Source organism: Panicum hallii, chromosome 4, assembly GCF_002211085.1.
Source record: "Panicum hallii strain FIL2 chromosome 4, PHallii_v3.1, whole genome shotgun sequence".
NCBI classification, from domain to species: Eukaryota; Viridiplantae; Streptophyta; class Magnoliopsida; order Poales; family Poaceae; genus Panicum; species Panicum hallii.
This window is the reverse complement of record NC_038045.1, coordinates 32089112-32108701: the sequence shown is the minus strand read 5'-3', so window position 1 is coordinate 32108701 and position 19590 is coordinate 32089112. Positions and strand designations below refer to the sequence as shown.

The window sequence follows — 19590 nt, the reverse complement described above, 5'->3', positions numbered from 1 at the left end:
GGAGCCAAGGGCGGAGCAGCACGGGCGTCGCGGTCGCCTTCTCCCTCTGCTTCTTGCGTCGCACGGCGCATGCCTGCGAGCTCAGGAGTCAGGAAAAACAGAGGATGGGGGCTGGGGCGCCTGGCCAGTGGCCTGTCCGCCTGGGGCCTGGGCTAGAATGGCTGGGGTGGCCTTGGTGGGCTGGCCTTAGGGTATGCCGTGGCCCACCTGGACCACCCTGCAGCTCCACCACTGCTGTCCTGTTGCATTCAAACAGGCGCCACCGCCCTCGTCATGCTGTGTAACGCCCGAAAATTCACTTAATTAAATCCTGCGCTAGATTAGTTCGTAAAAACGACTCGATGTCAAAACCCTAACTCTAACTGATCGCTCTGCGTCACGCGCGACCGCCCATCGGGATTAGCGCCGGCGCGACTTCTTTTCCTCGCGCGAATACCGCGCGCGTGGCCGACCGGCCGCGGCAGCGGCCGCGATTGGCGCCGACGCGTCTTTTTTTTCCCCCCCCCTCACTGTTCTCCTCGCGCTGCGCGTTCCCAGCGCGTGGCCGACCAGCCGCGGTCACCGCCGCGACCGGCGCCGGCACTCCTTCCCTCCCTCTCCTTCTTTTCTCTTTCTCTCCCTATTCTTTCTTCCTTTTTTTTTTTTTTCCTTCCCTTTCTTTTTCTTCCCTCCTTCTTTTCTCTTTTCTTCCTTCCTCCCTTTCTTTTCCCTTCCTGTTTCCCCCTCCGACTCCCGAGCTGCGTCGCCCTGCCTCACCCCGGCCACGCCGCGACGCGCGCACGCACCGGCGTGGCCGCGCGCCGCGCCGCGCCGTCCTCCGCTGCCGCGCCTCGCGACGCCGCCCCGCACGCGCACGCTCTGTTCCCACGCACCCACCGCTGCCCGCCTGCCCCGTCGCGCCGCCGTCGCTCTGGCCGCACAGCGCCGCCCACGTGCCCGCACCCTCACCTCGGACCCGCGCCCCGCCGCGCTGCGCCGCACACGCGGCCTTGTCCCACGCGTGCCGCGCCGCCCGCTGGCACCCCGCGTCCGCCGCCGCTCGCTCCCTGTGCGCGCCCGCGCACGGCGCCGCTGCCCCCCCTGCTGCACCGCCCTGTGCTCGCACAGCTCCCTCCCCACGTGTCCTACAACGCCTCGGCGTCCTCCCCGCCACGCCGTACGCGACGGCCGCAAGCGGCCGAGCGCCATTGATTGCGCCCGCACCGCCCGCCGGCCGCCACCGCCTCGTTTCTCTCCGCCTCACCGGCCTCTTCCCCTATAAATACCCCCCCAACGTCGCACTCCACCATCACGACCACCACCGCCGCCCCTATCCTTCTCCCCCTGTCCCTAGCGCCGCCGCCCTGTGACCCTTTGCCGCCGCCCCTGCTTCCCGTGGCAGCCCCCCTCGCTGCCGACCCGAGCCAAGGTGAGGCCGAGGATGGATCCCCGTGCCCCCCTCCCTCTCATCCCCCATTCCCCCGAGCCGCCCATGGCCCGGCCGGCCGGAATTTGGCCGCCGGCGCCCCCCCCCCCTCAACCCCTCCTCTGTTCTTACGGGGAGAAGGGGGAAGATGATGGCAAAATTGCCACAAGGCCCCTGGCCTTTTTCCTTTTCTCCCAAAATGAGGACCCCCCCACTTTTAACTACCTTTTTGCAAAAGAAACCCTATCCCTTTCCAGCTTTTCAAACCAACCCCTCCATTACATAAACCTAGATGTACCCGACACCTTTAGCAGGCTGAGTATTTCTAGAAATTCCGATTAGGCCCTTACCCCCTCCAATAATTACGTGTAGGCCCCTGAGCCCTGTTTAACCACCCGAACCTCCTTTAGCTCGTCATTTTATGTGCGAAACGACCTCCGATTGACCCGAAACTTTACCACTCCGCTTCTAGTATAGTTTAGCCCTGCCATCAAGAAACCACCCAAAAATATTACCCCTACCTCCGTAACTAAATTATTTCCGATTCAAGCTCGACGATAAAAGCTATTACTTCTTGTGCTTGATGGTGTGCCTGTTTGATTGCGACGTAGGATACGGAGTGACCGAGGAAGTCCCGACTGTGACCAAGCAACGAGGACCAGTACCGCGACCCGAGCCCGAGGGACAGTGCTTCGATCAGGACTTCTCGCAAGAGTTTGACGATGGCAAGTTCAATTCCGCCTTTGATGCATGTTTCTGTCCTAGTTTTATAAACACAACCCAGTGGCCTGTTTTATAAAATTGGCATGGTTTTGTGTGTTGAAAACATGGTAGGATAGCCACCCCTACTGAGACAACCATACTTTGACCACCTGGTTTTATAAAGAAATGTGTGTGCGTGTGGGAAGGGATAAAGTGTGGTTTTGAAAAGTGAGTTAGACGGGATGGATGGCATTCTGTGTGAATTGCCGATGGTGTGCTCGTACCTGTTGGTTGAGCGTGGAAGGAGATATCCATCTTGTCACCCCTAAGGACCGAGTTGATGTGACATCTCACCTAGCTTCCTGTCGTGCAAACCGCTTGACCGTTGTATGGGCAACGGCTTAGCATAAATCTCACTAGTTAGCCTGATAGCCATCAGGAGAGCTGAGAGCAACGGGTGATCAAGGAGACGGGATAAGCTCTGTGTGACTTATGCCCCGGTTAAACCTCGGAGATAGGTCGAATGACCCCTTGATGGATCCCGTGGTGGCTAGTCAGGTCTAGCTAAGGTGGTAATGGCTTTGTTGGGATCTGCACCGGCACTAAGGTGTTCGTGCTGTGGTACCCCACCTGTGGGTAAAGTTGCACACCTCTGTAGAGTTAAAATCTATTCGAATAGCCGTGCCCACGGTATTGGGCAAGTTACGGTGTGGTCACATAACTAGTGTTTATCTCTGGAAATGGATGGGCTGGTGTGAGTTGTTTGGAAATTGTCCGGCAGTTGTGCCGTGTGCTACGGCGGACGGGGAGTCCGGTAGCAGTTTAAAACTTGGATCCTGTGTGGATCAACATCGTGTGCTCCTTGGTATTGGAAACTTATTTTGAAAGTGTTTTCAAAATGAACCCTTGCATATAACTGAGTTTTCCGCAAATAAACCCTAACCGTATCCTTGGATTGCCCTTTGCATTAATTCCTGTATTACCCCCCTCCGTGGGTGTGATTGGACTTGCTGAGTACGTTTGTACTCACCCCTCTCTTACTTTTACAGTGGAAGACCCAGACTACATCCCCGAAGACAACGAGTAGGGTTTCGTCCTGCACCCAGTCTTGCCTGTGGTTGAGGCACCGTTGGATTCCGCATGGCGCAAGACTCTGATGATCCTTTGTTCGTCGCTAGTGTAGTTGTGTGGGTTCTGGTTGTAATCCTCGCGATAGTGGCGCTTCACTGCCCATTACCGCGTAGAGTTGTACGGTGATGTACCATCTGATGTAATAAAGTGTTATCAGCCTCCTGGACTGATAAATCAACACTTTTAAGTCTTCCCTGATGGGGGACGCTTCAGGTGGTATCAGAGCCGTAGGCTGGCCGTAGGACGTGACCCTAGGAACGAAACCCCTTTTCAAGCCCTAGGATTTGTTCGGACTTAGATATTTTTCTACACTGACACTCACCACTGGTTTTTACCCTGTTCCAGATGGCTGACAACGGATGGGTCAACGGAGTCTGCTACGCAGAGCCTGGCCTCCCTAAGTTATTGTTGCTCAGCCTGGAACGCGTTGGGGTTATGGAAACGCCGGAGTACGCCTACCGAGAATACATCTCCGGTGGCACCCTTCGGTGCGACACGATGATCTTTGTGGAGAGAAGCACCCGCTACCCTGATGTGGACCCTTGGTTCGTCTCCACCACTGGCTTTCGCTTCCCCGACACGTACCGAAAAGCCGCCCGTAAAGCCCTGCGACGGCTGCGTGTGCTCTACAAGCACCACCTTCAGCGGACCCCTATGGGATTTTTCCCACCCACTAGAGGAAGAGGCCGCACTTGGATTGCCCGAATGAGAGGACTCGGACGAGAAGAAGAAGACTTAGAAGATGCGGTCTCCCACCTATCCATCTACCTTACTGGCTTGGATGCACTCTGCCGCGAACAGTCGGCACAACTGAAGAAGCTAATCCAGGGGATTGAAAAGATAACCCAGGAGCTGGAGGAACAACGGACAAGAGCTGCAAACGCCGAGTATTCCTTAGCCGCCCTCCAAACCCAGATGCAAGAGTACGAGAGCCGCAACGGAATAGGTGGATGGATAGAAGAAGAAGAAGAAGAAGAACCTATGGAAACCCATTGGGATAAGGGTACTCAGACCGAAGATGAGATGGATCGGTTCCTTCCGATAAAGAAGCGCTCTATCAGGACCGAAGAAGAATCCCCATGATAGGATTAGCACCCCGAGCTAGAACCCTACCCTATTGACCACGTATCCATGAGAACTGTACCACCCTCGTTGTAATAATAAATATCATCTACTCCCTTTTGCACCTGTACCAGATTGTTTACCCTGCTTCTGTTTCAGATGGCTGAGGAAGGATGGACCCAGGGCGACTGCCAAGCTGCACCTGGCTTCCCCAGCCTTTTGATCGACACCCTGGAAGGCCTTGGCGTTACGGAGCGCCCAAGGTACTACAGCCGAGAGTACGAGCACCATGGTACCCTCCGCTGCAGGGTGATCCTGGTCATCGCCAGGAGCAACCGCTACACCGACATCCAGCCCTGGCGAGCGACCGCCACAGGATTTAGACACCAAGATACCTACCCCCTGGCCATCAGAAAAGCACTCCGTTATTTGTGCCGGATTTTTGAAGAACACCTCGCCCCCACGCCAGCGAAGTTCTTCCCGCCGGCCATCAGGACCCCAGTCTGGGAGGCACGCATGAGAAACCTGGAGCGACGACGCCACGAAGAAGGCCCCCTGTACCAAGTGGCTACTTACCTAGCCGCCCTGGACCAACTTTTTGATGAGCAAGCCAACCTTCTGAGGGAGCAGACCCATCGAGCCGAGCAAGCAGAGCTCGCAGTAAGACTGCAGCAGATCCGAGCCGCCCATGCTGAGGCAAGAGCCGCAGCCGCGGTTAGCAGCGAAGCCGTAGCCCAAGAGAGCCTCAGGCAAGCTCGAGACCGGCGTATGCAAGATTGGACCCGAAGCGGAACGCCAGTCCCGGCAATTGGAGAAGACCATGTTTTACTCGGGACACCCGTCATAGGATGGGGAACGCTCTTTGGAAGCACACCAGCACCACCCGAGAACCCTGAAAGCTCTGCTGCCGCCGTCGAGAGAGACGCTGCAGCGCAACCCTCGACCAATGGAAATCCAGAGGACGACGAGCAAGGATCACTCACGCTCGCCGCCCCAGAAGAAGGCCTGCCCCGCGAGTAGAATGATCGACGCCACCCTAGTGATGTGTCCCCAGCCGTTTTTGTTTAAATCGTGCCTGATCCCGGACGAGTAGTACGAGACCTAGCCTTACCCCAGCTGTACCCCGTTGCAGTAATAAAGTTGCATGTGCTTGTTGTTTGTAATGTTGTGTGCTGTTTTGTTGTGTGCTACGTGCTATATAATTACTGGCAGGAGGTAGATTCTGCCTTATATATACGAATTAAACAACTTAAACATCACATAAACGTAACCCCGATTTACCCAATCAACAGGTGACCCCCCGGAACGTCGCGAGGGCCTCCCGTGGCCGGAACCCCGTAGCTGCTAGTGTCGGAGCACATCCCGTTGAACAAGATCTTCCCCAAGGAGAACAGGAAGTAAGCCAGAACCGAGGGGGAAGTCAAGAAGGAGAACAACTACCACCACCCCCACCTCTCGGAGACCTGGCGCAGATCATCCATAACCAGACCCTCATTCTGGAGACACTGGCGAATGCCCTCATTAACCGGCAGCCACGAGGGCAGAATATGAACGACAAGCTGACGGCCTTCCTAAGGACCAAGCCACCTACCTTCGCCGGATCCTGCAACCCGTTGGATGCTGACGACTGGTTGCGAGTAATTCAGAGGAAGCTCAAACCATTCGAATGTCAGGACCGGGATAAAGTCCTTCTGGCAGCCCACCAGCTCACCGGAACAGCGTTATCCTGGTGGGAAAACTATTGTGCCGCAGCCGAAGATGCCTCTACCATCACCTGGGCAGAATTCGTAAGGGAGTTCCGCCGCTATCACATTCCTTCGGCTACCATGAAGCGCAAGGCGGATGAATTCCGCGCACTACAACAGGGAAGCATGTCGGTGGAAGAATACACCCACCGATTCATAGAATTAGCCCGGTACGCGCCGGAAGAGGTGAACGATGACGACAAAAAACAGGATATGTTCAAGAAGGGGCTAAGCCCAGAACTCCGGACCCTGCTTACCCCTCAGATCTACCCGGACTTCAACACCCTAATGAACAAAGCCATCCTCACAGAAAGGGCCAAGACCGAAGAGCGGAAGGACAACAAGCGGAAATTCCTGGAGAGCAAGGCCCGCCAGCAGGACCGCTTCCAAAAGCAGAGGAACTCCAGCTATACTGCACCAAGATCTCAGGCCCCAATGCAGTATAGGACCCAGTCTCAAGTAACAGGACCACGGGCCCCTGACACGCAGTCTAGGAACCAGAATACCATGAGGGCCCCACAGAGTAATGCAAGCCAGGTCGCCCCAGACAACAACAATGTTAGAGCCTGCTTCAACTGTCGCGAGATAGGGCATTACATTGCTAATTGCCCTTATGCCAATAACAAGCCGGCCACATCAGCCTTCTCCAACTCAGTGAATGGACCCAGACCAGCCCTGACCGGTGCCAACCGAGTGCCTGTCCGCAACAACGACAACAGCCAGCAGACAAAGCAGCCCCAGCAATCCTTTGGACGAGCCCGCGTCAATCACATCGATGCGCAGGAGGCTCAAGAAGCTCAGGGCGTAGTGCTCGGTGAGTACTTAGTCAACTCAGCTCTGGCGACAGTATTATTTGATTCTGGAGCATCGCATTCATTCATATCCTCGAGCTTTGTGGAAAAACACAAAATACCCACGGTACTACTAAAAGCATCCCTATTAACCCGGACGCCTGGAGGCAACATCAATTGTCAATTAGGCTGTCTACGGGTAAGAATCAATTTAAGTGGGGTAGAATTTCTAGCAGACTTGGTAGTACTTAAGTCAGGGGGAATAGACGTAATCCTTGGAATGGACTGGTTAAGTCGACACAATGGCCTCATAGGCTGTACTGACAAAGTAGTACATCTAACAAACCCTGAAGGAGTACAAGTGATCTGCCATACCCGGGATAGTAAATTTGACCCAATGGTGTTTAACATGGAAGCCCAGCCCTTAGAAGGAGTCCCGGTGGTGAACGAATACCCAGATGTTTTTCCCGAGGAACTTCCCGGTATGCCACCAGACAGGGATATAGAGTTCGTCATTGACCTTATCCCTGGAACCTCCCCTATAGCCAAAAGACCCTATAGGATGGCGGCATCTGAGTTGACGGAATTAAAGAAACAACTAGAAGAACTGCAACGCATTGGTTTCATCAGACCAAGCTCGTCGCCGTGGGGAGCCCCAGTGCTGTTTGTCAAGAAGAAAGATGGAAGTATGAGGTTGTGTGTAGATTACCGAGCTCTGAATGAGGTTACCATTAAGAACAAGTACCCCCTCCCCAGGATTGATGACCTTTTCGATCAGCTAAAAGGAGCCAAGTACTTTTCCAAGATCGATTTAAGGTCGGGATACTTTCAGCTCAAAATTAGAGAAAGTGACATCCCTAAGACAGCTTTTGTCACCCGCTACGGGCAGTTTGAGTTCACCGTAATGTCCTTCGGACTAACTAATGCCCCCGCCTATTTTATGAACCTCATGAATAAGGTATTCATGGACGAGCTAGATAAGTTTGTCGTAGTCTTTATCGACGACATACTTATCTACTCCAAGAGTGTTCAGGAACATGAGCAACATCTGCGGGTAGTGTTGGAAAAGCTAAGGAAGCATAAACTATATGCTAAATTTAGCAAGTGTGAATTCTGGCTGGAGAAAGTAGCTTTCCTTGGTCACATTCTGACCGCGGAAGGCGTAGCAGTGGACCCAGAGAAGGTCGAAGCCGTGTCCAATTGGCAGCAACCGACCAATGTTAGTGAAATCAGAAGTTTCCTTGGATTAGCCGGATACTATCGAAGGTTTATTGAGGGATTCTCTAAGATAGCCCGGCCCATGACGGAACTTCTTAAGAAGGAGAAGAAGTTCGCCTGGACGGAAAATTGTGAAAGAAGTTTTCAAGAACTGAAGCAAAGGTTGACAACCGCCCCAGTGCTGACCCTACCGGACATCCATCGGGACTTTGTCATTTATTGTGACGCATCCCGACAAGGGTTAGGGTGCGTGCTGATGCAGGACGGGAAAGTTGTTGCATATGCTTCCCGCCAACTCCGGACCCATGAGCAGAACTATCCGACCCATGATTTGGAACTTGCAGCCGTGGTGCATGCCCTTAAGATTTGGAGACATTACTTGATTGGAAATAAGTGTGAGATTTACACCGACCATAAGAGTTTAAAATATATCTTCACCCAACCGGATTTGAACCTAAGGCAGAGGAGATGGTTGGAGTTGGTTAAGGACTACAATTTAGAGATCCATTACCACCCTGGAAAGGCAAATGTTGTGGCCGATGCCCTGAGCCGGAAGACTTATGGACCCAAGGATGATAACCTGCGCGAGGAAATGGCACGATTAAATGTGCACATTGTTCCTCGAGGTTCGAGCCATATGCTGAGCGTTCAATCAACCCTAGAGGATAGAATTAGAGAGGCCCAACAATCGGATCAAGAGTTAATGAAGATCTGCAAACAAACTGGAGAAAACAAAGCGCCGGGCTTCAGAGTAGATGATAAGGGAACGTTGTGGTACGAGAATAGGATTTGTGTGCCCCAGGAAGGAGACTTCCGGCAGATAATCATGGACGAAGCCCATAACTCGGCCTACTCCATCCACCCGGGATCCACTAAAATGTATATGGACATAAGACAAAAATATTGGTGGAATGGAATGAAAGCGGATATTGCGCGATTTGTGGCGCAGTGTGATACTTGCCAAAGGATCAAGGCCGAACATCAAAGGCCGGCAGGACTATTGCAACCCCTACCCATTCCAGTTTGGAAATGGGATGAGATAGGCATGGACTTTGTAGTGGGACTGCCCAGAACACAGAAAGGACACGATTCCATATGGGTAATAGTGGATCGACTCACTAAGTCGGCTCATTTCATACCTGTACGAACCACTTACGGTGGAGAAAAGCTGGCAAAGCTTTATGTGGAGAATATAGTAAAGTTACATGGAGTGCCTAGCAGAATTGTCTCAGATAGAGGGACCCAATTTACGTCTAGGTTTTGGAAAAGCTTGCATAAAGCTATGGGTACTAAGCTAGACTTTAGCTCCGCATACCACCCACAGACGGATGGTCAAACCGAAAGGGTGAACCAAATTATGGAAGATATGCTGAGAGCATGTGTCCTGACCTATGGAAATGATTGGGAGCAAAGTCTACCTTACGCAGAATTTTCGTACAATAATAGTTACCAAACCAGCTTGGGCATGTCGCCATTCGAAGCCCTCTATGGAAGGAAGTGCAAAACCCCTTTGATGTGGTCAGAAGTTGGAGAACGTACCCTAGTTGGACCCGCACTCATAAAAGAGGCAGAGGAAAAAGTAGCGGAAATCCGCGAGAAATTGAAAGCGGCTCAATCCCGACAAAAGAGCTACGCAGACAAGAGAAGGCGAGAAATAAGTTTCAACCCAGGAGATTTTGTTTATCTCAAGGTCTCGCCTATCCGAGGAACGCGGAGATTTCAGGTACAGGGAAAATTGGCCCCTCGGTACATTGGACCGTATCGAGTTCTGAAGAAAGTCGGAACAGTGGCATACCGACTGGAGTTACCAGAAGAAATGTCAGATATACACCCAGTATTTCATGTCTCGCAATTAAGAAGGTGTTTAAGAGTACCCGAGGGAGAACACGTGCCGGCAGAAACAATAGACCTGCAACCGGATCTGCGGTACCAGGAAGTGCCGGTCAAAATTCTGGACACCGTCACCAGAAGGACAAGAAACTCCGAAGTACGGATATGCAGAGTTCAGTGGAGCAGACACGGAGAAGAGGAAGCCACCTGGGAACGTGAGGAGGCTCTAAAGAAGGAATTTCCCCATCTGTTTAGGAGCCAGCCAAATCTTGAGGACGAGATTCATTTAAGTGGGGTAGGTTTGTAACGCCCCGAAAATTCACTTAATTAAATCCTGCGCTAGATTAGTTCGTAAAAACGACTCGATGTCAAAACCCTAACTCTAACTGATCGCTCTGCGTCACGCGCGACCGCCCATCGGGATTAGCGCCGGCGCGACTTCTTTTCCTCGCGCGAATACCGCGCGCGTGGCCGACCGGCCGCGGCAGCGGCCGCGATTGGCGCCGACGCGTCTTCTTTTCCCCCCCCCCCTCACTGTTCTCCTCGCGCTGCGCGTTTCCCAGCGCGTGGCCGACCGGCCGCGGTCACCGCCGCGACCGGCGCCGGCACTCCTTCCCTCCCTCTCCTTCATTTCTCTTTCTCTCCCTATTTCTTTTCTTCCTTTTTTTTTCTTTTCCTTTCCCTTTCTTTTTCTTCCCTCCTTCTTTTCTCTTTTCTTCCTTCCCTCCCTTTCTTTTCCCTTCCTGTTTCCCCCTCCGAGCTCCCGAGCTGCGTCGCCCTGCCTCACCCCGGCCACGCCGCGACGCGCGCACGCACCGCGCGTGGCCGCGCGCCGCGCCGCGCCGTCCTCCGCTGCCGCGCCTCGCGACGCCGCGCCGCACGCGCACGCTCTATTCCCACGCACCCACCGCTGCCGCGCCTGCCCCGTCGCGCGCGCCGTCGCTCTGGCCGCACAGCGCCGCCCACGTGCCCGCACCCTCACCTCGGACCCGCGCCCCGCCGCGCTGCGCGCGCACACGCGAGCCTTGTCCCACGCGTGCCGCGCCGCCCGCTGGCACCCCGCGTCCGCCGCCGCTCGCTCCCCTGTGCGCGCCCGCGCACGGCGCCGCTGCCCCCCCCTGCTGCACCGCCCTGTGCTCGCACAGCTCCCTCCCCACGTGTCCTACAACGCCTCGGCGTCCTCCCCGCCACGCCGTGACGCGACGGCCGCAAGCGGCCGAGCGCCATTGATTGCGCCCGCACCGCCCGCCGGCCGCCACCGCCTCGTTTCTCTCCGCCTCACCGGCCTCTTCCCCTATAAATACCCCCCCAACGTCGCACTCCACCATCACGACCACCACCGCCGCCCCTATCCTTCTCCCCCTGTCCCTAGCGCCGCCGCCGCCTGTGACCCTGTGCCGCCGCCCCTGCTTCCGTGGGCAGCCCCCCTCGCTGTGACCCGAGCCAAGGTGAGGCCGAGGATGGGATCCCCGTGCCCCCCTCCCTCTCATCCCCCATTCCCCCGAGCCGCCCATGGCCCGGCCGGCCGGAATTTGGCCGCCGGCGCCCCCCCCCCCCTCAACCCCTCCTCTGTTCTGTACGGGGAGAAGGGGGAAGATGATGGCAAAATTGCCACAAGGCCCCTGGCCTTTTTCCTTTTCTCCCAAAATGAGGACCCCCCCACTTTTAACTACCTTTTTGCAAAAGAAACCCTATCCTTTCCAGCTTTTCAAACCAAACCCCTCCATTACATAAACCTAGATGTACCCGACACCTTTAGCAGGTCCTGAGTATTTCTAGAAATTCGCGATTAGGCCCTTACCCCCTCCAGATAATTACGTGTAGGCCCCTGGAGCCCTGTTTAACCACCCGAACCTCCTTTAGCTCGTCATTTTATGTGCGAAACGACCTCCGATTGACCCGAAACTTTACCACTCCGCTTCTAGTATAGTTTTAGCCCTGCCATCAAGAAACCACCCAAAAATATTACCCCTACCTCCGTAACTAAATTATTTCCGATTCAAGCTCGACGATAAAAGCTATTACTTCTTGTGCTTGATGGTGTGCCTGTTTGATTGCGACGTAGGATACGGAGTGACCGAGGAAGGTCCCGACTGTGACCAAGCGAACGAGGACCAGTACCGCGACCCCGAGCCCGAGGGACAGTGCTTCGATCAGGACTTCTCGCAAGAGTTTGACGATGGCAAGTTCAATTCCGCCCTTTGATGCATGTTTCTGTCCTAGTCTTTATAAACACAACCCAGTGGCCTGTTTTATAAAATTGCATGGTTTTGTGTGTTGAAAACATGGTAGGATAGCCACCCCTACTGAGACAACCATACTTTGACCACCTGGTTTTATAAAGAAAATGTGTGTGCGTGTGGGAAGGGATAAAGTGTGGTTTTGAAAAGTGAGTTAGACGGGATGGATGGCATTTCTGTGTGAATTGCCGATGGTGTGCTCGTACCTGTGTGGTTGAGCGTGGAAGGGAGATATCCATCTTGTCACCCCTAAGGACCGAGTTGATGTGACATCTCACCTAGCTTCCTGTCGTGCAAACCGCTTGACCGTTGTATGGGCAACGGCTTAGCATAAATCTCACTAGTTAGCCTGATAGCCATCAGGAGAGCTGAGAGCAACGGGTGATCAAGGAGACGGGATAAGCTCTGTGTGACTTATGCCCCGGTTAAACCTCGGAGATAGGTCGAATGACCCCTTGATGGATCCCGTGGTGGCTAGTCAGGTCTAGCTAAGGTGGGTAATGGCTTTGTTGGGATCTGCACCGGCACTAAGGTGTTCGTGCTGTGGTACCCCACCTGTGGGTAAAGTTGCACACCTCTGCAGAGTTAAAATCTATTCGAATAGCCGTGCCCACGGTATTGGGCAAGTTACGGTGTGGTCACATAACTAGTGTTTATCTCTGGGAATGGATGGGCTGGTGTGAGTTGTTTGGAAATTGTCCGGCAGTTGTGCCGTGTGCTACGGTGGACGGGGAGTCCGGTAGCAGTTTAAAACTTGGATCCTGTGTGGATCAACATCGTGTGCTCCTTGGTATTGGAAAACTTATTTTGAAAGTGTTTTCAAAATGAACCCTTGCATATAACTGAGTTTTCCGCAAATAAACCCTAACCGTATCCTTGGATTGCCCTTTGCATTAATTCCTGTATTACCCCCCCTCCGTGGGTGTGATTGGACTTGCTGAGTACGTTTGTACTCACCCCTCTCTTACTTTTACAGTGGAAGACCCAGACTACATCCCCGAAGACAACGAGTAGGGTTTCGTCCTGCACCCAGTCTTGCCTGTGGTTGAGGCCACCGTTGGATTCCGCATGGCGCAAGACTCTGATGATCCTTTGTTCGTCGCTAGTGTAGTTGTGTGGGTTCTGGTTGTAATCCTCGCGATAGTGGCGCTTCACTGCCCATTACCGCGTAGAGTTGTACGGTGATGTACCATCTGATGTAATAAAAGTGTTATCAGACTCCTGGGACTGATAAATCAACACTTTTAAGTCTTCCCTGATGGGGGGACGCTTCACATCCCCTCAAGAAGAAAGGGCAGTGCCCTCGCGGTCGTCCGGCAGTTCCCCCGCCGGCCCGGAGAAGTATGCACAGCCATATGGGAGGAGCAACAGCCCTCCGACGGCGGGCCGTGCAGTCACCGGCGCGAGCAGGCACTGCAGCACGCTTCGCTCTGCCATGACCACCCCGGCCACCGAGAAACGGCAAGGTGGCGTTCAGAGTTTCCCCGCACCCAAGGAGCAAACAATTTGTTCCATAGGGGCCTTCCAGACGGTTTAGCACTTGGGTTCTCTCCCCAGGTTGAGAGCCATGTTGACCAACATCGCTATCCCTCACAGCACCAGGCGCAGCACCATAGCACGCACTTGGGATGATAGAACTGTTACGGCAGCCTAGATACCAAGAAACAGATGCACGGGCATCAGATATCGACGGCCATGAGGCTACCCTTGCCTTGAAGCGGCACAAATGAATAAGCATGGACACAGGTGTTCGTCGCACATGATGGGCAACAGAAGCTTTCATAAACACCCACCCACCGCTCAGAATAAAACATGAGCATAGCAAAAACTTCAACGCCCATATAAACAAAGTCATGCATATGCGGTAGAGAGCACATGTATAACCACGATATAGATACTGTTTACAAACACAGCCCGTGTCCAAAGTTGCGGCCCTGCATAATGTAGGTAGCTAGAGAAGTGCATACTTCGTATTTTTCCTTACGCATCCGTGAACAGACATGGATGTTTTTGGCAGGCGCAGTAGTTGCAATGGACACTAGGTGAACTACTACATAGTATATATGACCAGAGACAAATTAAGGCCTTCCTCCAGCACAGAAGAGGTTTTGCTATCTACAGCGACATGTCACCACCAAGTTCATCAATGACTTTCTCAAGCTTGAACAACATATCTAGAGAAAGAAAAGCACCAAATCAATACCAGCACGTAAAATGGGGAATGACTTCATGTACGGGTAACAACTAAAACAAATGCTGGATTCCTGATTAGTACGCATGAGTAATGGAAATGCTGAGAAACCGTTGTATGATTCATTTTCTTACGAAGGGGTACGGCATTGAGGAAGAGAAAACATACCATTAAAGGAGTCATCAGCCATATATGTCTGCAGACGCAAAACACATGATGTTACTAGATACAAATATTTGACAACAGGAAAAACCAACCAAAAGATTGTTAACAAGAATGGTACCTTTATCCGTGTCATTATGTCACCTGTTAATATACTGGTATCAATTTCCTCACCAGCATCTGTTCCTTTATCAGCAGTCATTTCTTCAGTGGCAACTGCAACTGCAGAAAACTGTTTACATATCAAGGGAGGAAATACATCAAAATGAATAAGCTCACAAATGAAGTTGAGGTTATCCTTACCATCATGAGAAGTATCCAGTGCATATACCTGAAAAATTTACAAATATCAACATTCTTAGCAGCGACTGTTTGCAGGGTTTTCAAATATAGATGCAAACATTACCTCTTGAGGGGCATGATTTGTTGTACCCACTGGATAAGGTTCCTCAGTATCTGATTTACATCCATGTTAATAGGGGGTAGACTAACGAAATCAAAATAAAGATAGTATGCGAATCTTCATGGGGAATTAGTTTACCTTGTGCGTTCTCAGTTGAACAATTTGTCAGCATTTGACTGAAACTAGGAGGGAAACCAGAGTAGCTGTAATTAGTGTTGCTACCACTGAGAGGTTCAATAACAGGCAGGTCCGGTTCCTCATGGTAGCTCATTGTTGGTGCCTCTATCATGTGATCAGAAGCTTGCTCCTCAAAGCTTGAAGCATCATCAGGCCTAGGCACAACAAAATATGTTAGAAAACAAACACATCTTGCAACTTATAAACCTTAAACAGTTCTACCCTTACCTGTGGTGAAGTCCATTAGAAGCAATATATTCAGATGCTGATGAATCTTCACACACATAATCACTTCCAGATGGTATGATGTCCATGGTTTCGCATGAACACTCCTTTATATCAAATAAATACATTAAGTTAGTTCAAAAACCTTTTACAAAGCAAAAACAAAACCTGGCTTAATGCTTAATCTTCCTTGCTTGATCTGTCAACGAACATATGAATTTAGCACAGGTATTATCACAAAGGTATCTAGCATTGCTGCAGTCCATATCAACAAAACTTTTGTCAAAGTGATGCAGTATGTAAACAGCATCTGAAATGCTTTAATCTGGCATCAGTTGGCAATCATTTGGAATATTCAGCTGGCATGTGTTGTGTAACAAAATGAAATTTATAGATCCATCAAGGTTTTAATGTTGGAAAAACTTCAGAAAAACATACTTATGTTGAATACTTGAGAAAAAAAAACACTAAGGTTTTTTGATCTACAAATGCAAGTATTGTTAGTATGTGACAAGTATTGTCGACTTACAACTGCTGGGGGATCCTTCAGTGCTTAAATAAACTTTGTTGTTCCAAAATATTTTTGTATGATGATACATTTCTTTCCCATTGAATGAAATTCATGTTTTCAACAAAATAATGGTAATTACATTTTTCTAAATTTTTAAACAGGCATGCAAGATGAGCCATCAACAGCTGTCATCATAGAATTACAAAATGTTCTCATGGAATTCGTCGATGTCTCCCTCTATGACTTTTAAACATAACAGTGCATGATACTACAGTAGCTGGCTGTATATATCCACCATGTGGATATAGAGGCAGGTTTGTCCTTTATCTAAAAAATGATACTATAGTAGCATACACTTCAATTGCTAAATGTAACAGGATACAGTATCCTGTCTCAAAAAACAAACAAACAGGATACGGTATCCTAGTAAACATGAAAAGAGAACACAAAGAAACATAAGGCATCCATTGCAAATGGAATGCACATAGGGGAACATAGAGGGCCACAGGATTAGCAAATTGGCATTTGAATGTATCTGAAAAATAACAGGCTCCATCTTCACACAATTTGAGAAAGACCCTTCATCAAAACTCACCTTCACATAATTTAAGAACGACTCTGCATCACATAGCTGTGGGAAACGTACAGCAAACTTCTGGATCTACATAGACATCGTAAAAATTTCTTCTGTTAGAAATGTGACCACCAAAGTATATATGCATATACTCATCTCATAGACACTATCTATCATTTGTTTCAACTGACCAGTTGGTAGAATCACGCCTTATTCTTATGGTACACCAAGACGTACCTGTCTAGACTTATCACAAAAGCTCATGAACACCACCCTGCTACCTCTGATGGGGCACTGCGTCACACAAGTAACCTGAGGCCATGAAAAGTTGAGAATCGACACAAAGTGCTCCTCCTGTGCCATGGGAAAGTAGTTCAGTAAGAAAAAGAATACTATGACAAAACAAAACTAAGGAACCATATAGGAGTTACTGATAAAAACATAGAGTACTTTTAAGCATCCACATATGTGAACTGATACAAGATACAGGACTAGTCAGTAGTCACAAAACGAAAATGGCAGAGTATTCATAAATAAAGGCCTAACTTCACCCAAGTGGAAAAACAATCAATAAATCCCAATAGCAGATAGTTCACTTGTCAGTCATGAAACAAAATTCACAATGAACTTTTGCAAGGAAATCTAATCATGCAACAATGAGATAAGTCAACTACCCAATTCTGGACATTCGTTAGACAAGCCATACCCTCTTAACTTTCATCTAGCCCTATGCGCACAAAATCCATACTCTATTAACTTTCACCAGCCGAAAGGCCTGAAACATGCCAAGCTAACTACATGTGGAATATATAGGAGAAATCATTTATCTGCAGAACTTAACAGCAGAAATAGATATATCACTGATCCAACCATGCATGATAATTGGAAAAACTCAGTGATATGTTAGAACAATAAAAACTATGCAAACTGAGACAATGGAGCATCAACACAGGTTACAGCAGATTAAACAAAGATAGACAACGATGATTAAGGAGAACAACATAGCAACACAGGCTAACATAACAAAATAGCCTACCTATCGGAATAAAATTCATCAAGAATCAGGCACATCACATGCCCAAAAAATTGAACGGACTCGTTTCATATGTTGAGAAATCACAATTGGACCAGGGGCATGCAATTTGCTCAGACACGAAATTGGGACGATAATTGCTGCAAGCAATCACAGATCCCGGTAAAAGCCAGGTAATGCAAATTATCAAAAACCACATGGAAAACCGAAAAAATCAGGGCAATAACACATCCAAGACTATAATTCTGGCAACATTACAAAAATGAGTAAATTACTCGGTCAGCCGATCAGGCACGAACGAGCTCAAGCCTTAATGCATGGGAACCTGCGATGGTTAAATTTATCGAGGGCAAACCAGAAAAAAAAAATCAGGTTTTAACAGGGATCAAGCCGCACACTAAAATCAACATCCTCAGTTACGTGTTCTCGAACAAAATTAACCCTGAGCACACGTCCATTTTTGCCAAAAAAACTAAACCCCAAACCAGGACAACTTTCCCCCAAATTCGCCCCCCCAAAAAAAGCAGATACCTAAACTATCTGCCGATCACACGGAAAAAACACACGACGCGAGTATAAACAAGGAAGGGGTGAAGGGAGGGGCATTCGGTACGGACGAAGACAACGTCGCCGATGGAGACGGTGAGGACGGGGACCGCGGAGGGGAGGGTGGGGCAGGAGATGCAGAGCGCGGCGGGGGATGACGCGGGGAGCCAGGTGCCTTGGTGGCGCTGGATGCCCCGGGTAATGTGGCGGAGCCCGGGGGGCGGCGGCGCGGAGGGTTCCCGCCGCGGCGTGCCGAAGTAGCGCGCGTACTCCACCTCCCACTTCTGCCTCAGCGGCGGAGTCCGCGTCCGCAGCGGCGCCACAGCATAGGCGCGGGGACGCGCGGGCACCAGCGCCCTGCTGTCGTCGCCGGCGTCCGCCATGGCCACGGCGATGGTGATTGGTGACGAGGGGAGGAGGAATGAGGTTTTGCCTTTTGGGGGAGCTGGGGTTTTTATAGCGATGGTGTGGTGTGCAGAAGCCGGCGTGGCTGTAGTGAAATTGAGTCGAGTAGGGGACGTTGCCTGCCTTTTTCCTTCGCCGGGGAAAGAAATGCTCGCGGACTCGCGAGGGGGCCATGGTCAACATCTCAAGAAAGGCCGGACGAAATGCTCGTAACTCGTTAGTTCACTCGGCTCGCACGTGGCTCGGTTCGGCTCGGCTCGGTGCAATATAAAAAAAGCGGAGCTAAATTTTTTGCTCGTCGTACTAACGAGCGAGTTTGAGCTGGCTTGCGAGCTCAATGAGGTGCGCGTTAGCGTGTAGCATCATGCGACCGTGAGCTAAACGGACTGAGCTCAGCAGGCTAACATAAATTCATCACACAGCTGTGCGGCCCAAAAAAAACCTAATAAGAAAACCCTAAATAGCTAACCCCACTCCTCCAATCTCCCACACGTGAATTTTTTATTTTAATCCTTTTTAATATAATATTTTAATAATAACCTGTGTGGATCTAAATTTCTAAGAAATAGCCCTTTTAGCCACACCATAAGTCATGGTGCGACTCCTGAAGGGTCACGCCACATGCTTCGGCGCAACCAACCTACCACGCTGGCACATGTGCATGGACTTGGCAGGCTGAGTCGCGCTGTAACATCCCGAAATTTTTCCGGAATGTTATATGAGCGGAAAATATGAATTTCAAAAAAATTTGTACGCTTGTGTCAACTAGATAGAACAACTTAAGGTTGCCCTCTTGTTTCTCCCTAAATTCCTAGTAATTTAAAATTTTAATATTGAATTAAGTCATCAATATGTTAGTGTGATCCGATTTGGAGTTATTCGGGTTTCTTTGAATCTGTTTGCTTGAATTGTTTTGTTTGGGTTTGTTTTGATTGTTGAAATTGGGTGGAATTCGAATTCGAGGTGTGCCCTACGAATTTGAATTCAAAAGATAACTAACTTAACCCGCTAACCTACCCGATACCCGAAACCCGCCCCAAGACTGACCGTAGCTCAACCCAGCCCAAGACCTAACTGAAAGGATCTTGGTGATGCCTAGAGAGGGGTGAATAGGCGTATCTGAAAAACCTGAAAAATTCTTCGCAGCAACTAAATCTGTCGGAACTTTCGACACTATGTAAGAATTTACGATGGATTTCCAACACTAGATCGGAACTTCCGACAAAAGGAAAGTTCTTA

The 19590-nt window shown here is 50.5% G+C and overlaps 1 protein-coding gene across 1 annotated transcript; it reads right to left on the bottom strand.

Moving 5' to 3' along the window:
- Positions 1-14066: 14066 nt before the first annotated feature.
- Positions 14067-18329, bottom strand: LOC112890929 (protein POOR HOMOLOGOUS SYNAPSIS 1). Its single transcript, XM_025957814.1, has 10 exons — positions 18018-18329; positions 16605-16721; positions 16389-16454; positions 15286-15386; positions 15019-15212; positions 14884-14933; positions 14781-14808; positions 14599-14693; positions 14484-14511; positions 14067-14298 (listed from the first exon to the last, which is right to left on the bottom strand). Exons 1-10 carry the CDS (start codon positions 18327-18329, stop codon positions 14240-14242), a joined length of 1050 nt encoding a protein of 349 aa, XP_025813599.1. The 3' UTR covers positions 14067-14239.
- Between the last annotated feature and the right edge of the window lie 1261 nt (positions 18330-19590).

Excerpts from the sequence above, each read along its gene's own strand:
- LOC112890929 (XM_025957814.1), bottom strand. The coding sequence starts at position 18,329 with ATGGCGGACGCCGGCGACGACAGCAGGGCGCTGGTGCCCGCGCGTCCC. Across the intron at positions 15,387-16,388 it reads CGTTCTTAAATTATGTGAAG|TGTTCATGCGAAACCATGGA; the intron begins GTGAGTTTTGAT and ends GATATAAAGGAG. Across the intron at positions 14,934-15,018 it reads TTCAACTGAGAACGCACAAG|ATACTGAGGAACCTTATCCA; the intron begins GTAAACTAATTC and ends GATGTAAATCAG.